Source organism: Sceloporus undulatus, chromosome 6 (assembly GCF_019175285.1).
Source record: "Sceloporus undulatus isolate JIND9_A2432 ecotype Alabama chromosome 6, SceUnd_v1.1, whole genome shotgun sequence".
NCBI lineage: Eukaryota > Metazoa > Chordata > Lepidosauria > Squamata > Phrynosomatidae > Sceloporus > Sceloporus undulatus.
Window position 1 is genome coordinate 74,043,438 of NC_056527.1, and position 8,272 is coordinate 74,051,709.

Below are 8,272 nucleotides of genomic sequence, written 5' to 3' on the forward strand. Positions count from 1 at the left end.
AAAATGAATCCCATGAACTTTAGGACCTTTCCTCTAAAACCATAGTGCTGCAGAGCTGATTGTAAATCTTCAGCAGCCTTAAGTCTATGTGTAATGTAGGCATCAACGAGCTAATTGAGTATTCCAGTGGTGGCTGAAGAATACAGCAGTAAAAAAGATCAAGAGCCGCCCCCGCATAATATTTTTTTTGTTCCATTGCTATGTGGCAGAGCTGATTGCCCAGCTTTCACAGTGAATGGGAACAGAGATCTCACCTTTGCGCACAATCTCTCCCAGGGTTCTGGAAGCAAGTTGTCTATAGTTCTTTGTGGGTTTTCAGGCTGTGTGGCTGTGTTCTGGAATAATTTATTCCTGATGTTTTGCCTGCTTGTGTGGGGTATATATACTGTGTGACCCTTGGTTGAGAGAAAGTGATTTACATGTTAATCTGTGTGCTGGTCTGTTGGTGAATGGCAAGGTCTCAGGGTGTCCATTTAATTTAAAATGTGAATTGAAAACACTGAAATTCTGGACCATGCCAATCAGTTCAGGATGCACAGGGAAACCATTGAAATCCACATAGACAACTTGAACAGGAAAGAAGAAACTCTGAAAGTAAACAAAGTTTGGCTCCCAGTCCTGAAAAACACCAAAATCAAGACTCAGCACATGCAAATGAACATCATCCAGGGTCAGAGGGATTTCCCAGCAAACAATTGATCATTAACTAAATAGACACAAATCCTCCTCGCATATCCACCCACCCTGAGGCTTTGCCATTTACCAACAGACAAGTAGATAGATTAACATGTAAATCAAGTCTCATAGCATAATTGAATTTATTCGGACTTCTGAATAGACATAATATGAAGCCATAATTTTCATACTATTTTTCTTTTTGCATTAGGATATGACAAGGCAGCCAAGATTGCCAAAACAGCACATAAAGAAGGGACGACGTTAAAAGAAACTGCTATCAAACTTGGATTTCTTACCTCAGAACAGTTTGATCAGTGGGTAAAACCAGAAGATATGCTGGGTCCTAAGTAATTTTAACAAGCCTGGTTCGAAGAGAAAAAATAAATTGCTTAAACAAAACAATTTTGTTTCCTGGGTCTTTTATAAAGCCAGTATTTCCATTCTTTATGTGACGTAATGGTATTTTCCACAAGTGTACCTTCCATACTTAGGTGCACTGCAAATACCCTTAAACGTTTTATCCATCCATCTTACTACTATTGACAAGGCCTGTTTTCAGGATGTGGTGACATTATTGTGGAATGATCTCTGGAGATCTCAAGAAATACTCTGGTGCAGAATTGTTTGGGGCAACAATTTTGGAGTTCATCTTCCTATAATCCTACCATCATGGCCATTGTTTGGGCTTTCCGGGAGTTGAAATCCAAAGCATTGCCATTCAAAGGCTGACAGCCATTTTATACAGTTTAGGATAGCAGTGGCAATCCAATGGTCCTCCAAGGCACCGCCTGCACCCTTTGCAATCTCCCATCCAAACTGGCAGCTGTTTCTATCAGGAGCTGCAATTTTTCCTTAAATAAAGGTGAAGGGTTTATTCTGGGCTCCAGGATACTGCAGGCCACTATCCAATTTCACTGCAACCTATTTCTGGAGGAGTTTTAACAGACCTGGAAACAGACTTCTATTTGGTGTGGCCTGCAGTATCCTGGGGGCCAGAAATTGGCCCCTTTCTCTCCAGACCTTACGCTGGTTTAGGGCTTTGTCAACAACATAATCTTTAATATGGCTGTGTCGCTAATGTATAGTCCATGTAGACGTTTTAAAGGGGAAATACCAGGTGTAATATGTGTACAGCTAAGTGTTGATTTAAGACTAAAGGTACTGCACTCTGTGTTGTCTCTCCTGAACCAAACTGGCACAAGGACAAACCCACACAGTGCTTGTTGTTGTGTGCCTTCAAGCCATTTCCTATTTATTGTTTTCTTGGTAGTATTTGTTCAGAGGAACTTTACCTTCCTCTGAAACTGTGTGACTTGCCCAAAGTCATCCAATGGGTTTCCATGGCCAAGCAGGGATTTTAACCCTAATTTCCAGATTTGTAGTTTAACACACAAACCATTACACCATACTGGCTAGACTAGGTTTACACATTAATAGTCAATTATCACTTGGTAATGGCCACTTAAGGCCAAAGATGGAGCCCAGCCGTATATATATATGTTCTTTCCAAGGAAGTGCAGCCTGATCCAGAACAAGTAACCCCTACCCAGACTTAGGAACTGATCACCTAGTGTTTGTCTTATTAGGAAATAATTTTAGCATTTATCCCATAGCCAGACTATAGCTGCATCCAGGAACTGGAACATGCTCAATATCGGTTGTACATAATGGTCACTCTGAATATATTCCTGTAGATGCTAAAGAACACTGAAGACAGAATAGTGCCTTTTGGCTCCCCACAGTTCAAATGTAAGAACCCTGTATGTAAGAACCAAGCTACTGTAAAATGGTGCCCTAACTCATGGAGATGACTCAACAGGTTAGTGTGGCCACTGAAAATGTGTCCAAAAACATGATTATGGAATGACCAGCACAACCACCTCTAGAGATCTCATAAAGTACTCTGATGCAGATTTGTTTGGGGCAGTAAATTTGGACTTCATTTTTTTTTTAAATTCCATCATGGCCAGTGGTCAGGTTTAGTTGGGAGGGGGGATTGAAGTCCAAAAAATCCCATTCAAAAGCTGATAGCCATTTTATATGGTTTAGGATAGCAGTGGCAATCCTAAAGCCCTCCAGTATTTTAGTACCTTTGAGACTAAGGGCCTGAACAGACAGACCAAAATAAAACTGCTTTGGGTCACTTTGGAGGTACAGTATGCTGTTTAAATGACACACACATGTTAAGAGGCCAGAAGCGCAGCTTTTGGAGTGGCTTCTGGCCTCTTAGGACGCATGCATCATTTAAACAGTGACCCAAACAGCTTTATTTTGGCCTGTCTGTTTGTGACCTAACTGAAAGAAAGCAATTGGCAGCATGAGCTTTTGAGGAAGCCTTTGAGATATTTTGAGAAACATCTGAGGAAGTAGACTTTAGTCTATGAAAGCTCATGCTACCAATTTCTTTCAGTTAGTCTCAGAGGTGCTACAAGATCTCTCTACATACTGATTCTATATACTTAACACGGCTATATCTTTGGATTCTTCCAGAAAAAAGTGATCAGAGCTGATTCTGCCCCAAAAAGACATCTGAGGAGTGGAACTGGGTCAAGAGTATCATTTGTTTGAGAGCGCTGGCAACTGTATTGCCACCGTTTGCCAAAGTTCTTGAGAAGGCAGCCTAGGCCTTCCCACTGCCTCAGGGAATAACTAAACCATCCACAGGCAAGGAGTGCATTCACACTGCACACAATTCCTGCAGGATAGGGTCAGAGGGAGGAACTGGCAAGTGACTTGAGTTTTCCTTGCCTCAGAAAACCCTATAAAATCATGGAGTCACCATATGGTTTTGTACAGTATATGTACAGTATATGCCTGTACACTTGTCCCTACACATTTGCTAGGGTTAGGGCACAGGACCCCCGTGAACGTGGAAGAACCACAAATAACAAACACACTATGTTTTTGTCTGAGAGGACACCTCTCTAGGAATCTCTAGGTCCTCCAGTGCAACTCTGTGGTCAACATCTGCTAGGCATTGACCATAGAGTTGCAATGGAGGAGCTACAAAGGCCTAGCGGAGAGTGTTCTCTCTAGGAATCTCTATAGGTCCTTCAGTGCGTCTTTTGGTTAACGTTGACCATAGAGGTGCGCTGCAGGAGGACCTAGATATTCCTAGAGAGAACATATGAATAGAATCCGTGAATCAAGATGCAAACGTGGAGTGATGAGTGTATATGGATCTGAAGGCACCCGCAATTGCACTTTATTTACACTTTAGGGAGAGGGGGGTTTATAATTCTCAGCCACAGAACTCCTAATAGTGTGTTGCCATGGCACTCAAAGTGAAGTCATAGTGCTACAAATGTGTAGTGTGAAATAATGTGGTTTGGGACCACTTCAGTTGTCCCAGTTTCATGCTATGGAATTCTCTGCTCTGGGCCCACAACAAACTCCCATTCCCAGAATTCCATAGCATGGAACCAGGACAACTGAAGTGGTCCCAAACCACATTATTTCTGCAGTGTAGATGCAGCTTTAGTGTATGAGACCAATTTTCTCCAAATCTGTGGTCCCCACCCCCAAACTGTGCCCTTTTAAGAGATTTTGGACTACAGCTCCCAGAAGCCTCAGCCATGTTGGCCAATGGTCTGGGATTCTGGGAGCTGGAGTCCAAGATCCCTTAAAAGGTTTATAGAGGATGCTCTTTTCCTCCTCCTGCTGCTGCTTCTGAACAAGAAAACCCCCACTTCCGGTCTCAAGTCCGGGCGGAAGAGTTCTCTCCTGAGCAGCTTCTTCCGCCATTACTTGCGACTTCCTGTGCCCTTCGCTGATTAGCTCTTGAGTGAGGCGCGAGGGCGGGGTTTCGGGGTCCGATGGCGCATGCGCGGGGCCGGCATTCCGGGCCAAGCTTCCTGGTTCCCCCCATTGTTGTTGTTGTCCGTCTTCCGGGACAGTCGTCGAGATGAACCGCTTGTTTGGGAAGTCGAAGCCGAAGGCGCCTCCGCCGAACCTGACGGACTGCATCGGAACGGTGGGTGCCAGAGGCGGAGAAGGGGAGATAAGATGGGGGGACATTGCCGAACTGGAGCTAAAAGCGCTCGTAGAGATGCCCATTCGTGTCTCATAGTCGGGCTTGGATTGGAGGACAATGGAGGACATGATCAGAAGCTGAAAGCATAGAGATGTCTGTTCAGGCTCAAAATGGAGGACAGCCAAGAAAAATGGAGGGCATGACCATGAAAAACCTTCAAACACATATAATGTCAATTCATGCTTCATAGTCGGGCTCAAAATGGAGGACGGTGAAGAAAAATGGAGGACATGACCCAGTAGAAGCTAAAGAGACTCATAGACATGTCCATTCATGCTTCTTAGTCAGGCCCAGAATGGAGGACATTCATGAAAAAGTGGGGGACATGGCCCTATAGAAGCTAAAGAGACTCATAGAAATGTCCATTCATGCCTCTTAGTCTGGCTTGAAATGGAGGACATTTGAGAAAAATGGAGGGCATGGCCAAATAAAAAGCTACAACTACTCAGATCAATGTATATTCGTGCTTATTAGTCAGGCCCAAAATGGTGGCTATTCCCAATAAATAAATCAAAAATAGAAGACGTGACCACATAACAAGCTAAAAACACGCATAGAAATGCCCTTTGGTGCTTTTTAGTTAGGCTCAAAATGGAGGACGGTAATGAAAAAATGGGGGACATGGCCAATGAAAAGCTAAAACACACACATAGGGCCCAAACAGACAGGTAAAGCTGCTTTGGGTCACTTTGGAGGTATGCTGTTTCAATGATGCATGTGTCCTAAGAGTCCGGAAGCCACACCAAAGCCATGCTCCAGTCCTAAGGACTAGAGCGCAGCTTTGGCGCAGCTTCTGGCCTCTTAAGACGCGTGTGTCATTTAAACAGCATACCTCCAAAGTGACCCAAAGCAGCTTTATTTTGGCCTGTCTGTTTGGGACCATAGAAATGTGAATTAATGCTTCTTAGTCAAAATGGAGGACATAATCAAATAAAAGCTGACAACATAGAAAAGTCCATTAATGCTTCTTAGTTAGGCTGAAAATGGACAACATTCATGAAAAATGGGGGGACATGACCAAAGAAAAGCTAAAAATACTCATAGAAATGTCTATTAATTCTTCTTAGTCAAAATGGAGGGCATTCAAAGAAAATGGAGGACATAGCCACATAAAAGCTAGAAACACACATACAAATGTCAATGCATGCTTCTTAGGCTCAAAACGGAGTCATGAAAAATGGAGGACGTGGCCAAATATAAAGCTAAAAACACTCATAGTAATATAAATATTTGCTTCTTAGTCCTGCTGAAAATGGAGGACACTTTAGAGTTCCCTCTGGAGAGAAGGCTAAAATGGAGAGCATGTCCCAGGACAGGAAGAGGCCTGGTCACCCTGAGGACACTGGGCTCAGCTTCCCAGAGGATGCTATGTCTGTCAGTTAGACCTCTCTCCTGCTTCTTAACACCAAATTTCTAAGATCCAGACTAGAACAGCATTTTATGATCCTCAGTAAAGTTGTGGGGTTCAGTGGAAGAGAGTCCTGGGTAAAGCGTGTGTAGGATTGTAACCACAAAGCGTAAATAAAACAGCAACGAATGCAGTCAGGAACAACTTTTATTTCACACCCCAATAATTTAACATGTCTTGAAGATAGAACAGTTCTGGTCTGGCAGTTATGAATCACCACGCTCAGCATAAAAAAGTGTGCGTGTTGTGTGCATTCAAGTTATGTCCAACTCTAAGGCAAGCCTATAATGTGGTTGTCTTGGCAAGTTTCTTCAGAGGGGGTTTGCCACGGATGTAGCCAGGATTTTAGGAAGGGGGATTCCAGACTAAGGCCTGTTACAGACTGCCAAAATAAAGCTGCTTCGGGTCTCCTTGGAGGTATGCTATTTAAATGATGCATGGGTCCTAAGAGTCCGGAGGTCGCCCCAAAGCCACACTCCATTCCTAAGCACTGGAGTGCAGCTTTGGTGCAGCTTCCGGATTCTTCGGATGCATGCATCATTTAACACATAACTCCCAAAGAGACCCGAGGTCAGCTTTATTTTAGCAGTCTGTAACAGGCCTAAGTGCCACCATTATAGTGGGGCTTGGATGCAGCGGTGTGGCAGCACGCACCATTCATTTTATCGAATGGAAGGGGGGGTCTGGACCCCAAGAAACCCCCCCCTCCTTGGCTACGTCCCTGTTTGCCATTGCCATCCACTGAGGTTGAGAGAATGTGACTCGCCTAAGGTTACTCACTGGGTTTCCATGGCCAAGCAGGGATTCGGTCCCTGCTTTCCAGAGTCTCAATCCAACCACTAGGTTAGCTTGGCTGGGAACAGGAAAGAGCAAAGATGCTGCAGCCTCGAAGGCCCAGTGTCTGGGACCAGCCCAGTTCAAGGGCAGTAGCATGGACCCAGCCGGTTCTTATGGTGGGCAGAACACTATGCTCAATGGATGTTGAGCTCATGTTCAGTAGCAAGATTTTATCATTGAGAGATTAGTTCAGACATAAGAGAGCCTAAGTATGCATTCAAAGGACCGTGGGAGTTTTACCAAAAACAGAAATCCACTGAAGTGTAAAATCAGGCCTCTTCTGCAATAATCAACATAACCAGGTGAATTCATATTTATAAATCACTGTTGCTGAATGCCTTCAGGTCATTTCCGACTTATGGCAACCCCAAGGCAAACCTGTTATAGGATTTTCAGGAGCCTCCAGCTGCTAATCTTTACTGCTGTGCTTTTTATGGATTGTTATTATTGTTATTATTATTGTTAAATGGAACTTGATAAAAAGATTGTTGTAGTTTGCATGTTTGGTGTTTGCTGAATGGTATGCTGGAGGATCTTTTAAAATTGCTGTACTGGCATCATAGTCTAGTGTCCTTTCCACTAGTAACAGTTTTTCCCCCCTTCCTTCCTCTCGCTAAAGGTGGACGGCAGAGCAGAGTCCATTGACAAGAAAATTTCTAGGCTCGATGCAGAACTAGTGAAGTATAAAGATCAAATGAAGAAAATGAGGGAAGGGCCAGCAAAGGTATGATCTGAGCAATTTATGATGAAGTGACACATCACAGAACTAGTTCTCCAGGTTTTTGAAGTTCCAGTTAACAATTATTTTTCCTGTATTTTTCTTTATTCTGCATTCAGTATACTGTACATAGAATCATAGGATTGGAAAGGACTGCAAGAGCCATTCAGTCCAAACCCTGCCATGCAGGAACTCACAATCAAAGCACCCCTGACAGAAGGCAATCCAACCTCTGTTTAAAAAACCTCTAAAGAAGGAGACTCCACCATTCTCCAAAGGAGCATATCCCACTGTCAGATAGCTCTTATTGTCGGGATGAGAAACTATCTCATATGTAGTCCTGTTGTCATACTGAAATTGTTGTTATATCTCATTTATAAGTCGAGTGCAGTTTTGGGGGCCAAAATTAGGATTTTGCTAGGACCCAGGTATATGTTGAGGGTAAAACTTAGGGGCATGTAATAAAAGTCATTTGCTTATAGTAAACAAATATTTTTCTCTCCTTTTAAAAATGCATAGTGGGAACATACATAGGAAGAGCTATGTATTTATTTATTTGAAATTGGGGTGTGTAAATGGCATTGCTGATCTATAATAA

General features: G+C 43.3%; 2 protein-coding genes across 4 annotated transcripts in view; both read left to right on the forward strand.

The window, feature by feature from the left end:
- Positions 1-1,077, forward strand: part of FH (fumarate hydratase) — a 14,880-nt gene extending 13,803 nt beyond the window's left edge. For all 3 annotated transcript variants that reach the window (XM_042475205.1, XM_042475207.1, XM_042475206.1), the window contains exon 10: positions 887-1,077. In XM_042475205.1, the coding sequence (XP_042331139.1) occupies positions 887-1,029 (143 nt within the window). In that variant the 3' untranslated portion in view covers positions 1,030-1,077. The remainder of the gene's footprint in view (positions 1-886) is intronic.
- A 3,409-nt stretch (positions 1,078-4,486) lies between these two features.
- The window catches only part of CHMP5 (charged multivesicular body protein 5), a 10,575-nt gene continuing 6,789 nt past the window's right edge, over positions 4,487-8,272 (forward strand). The window contains exons 1-2 of the mRNA XM_042476298.1: positions 4,487-4,651; positions 7,576-7,680. Coding sequence (XP_042332232.1) covers positions 4,583-4,651; positions 7,576-7,680 — 174 coding nt within the window. The 5' untranslated portion in view covers positions 4,487-4,582. The remainder of the gene's footprint in view (positions 4,652-7,575; positions 7,681-8,272) is intronic.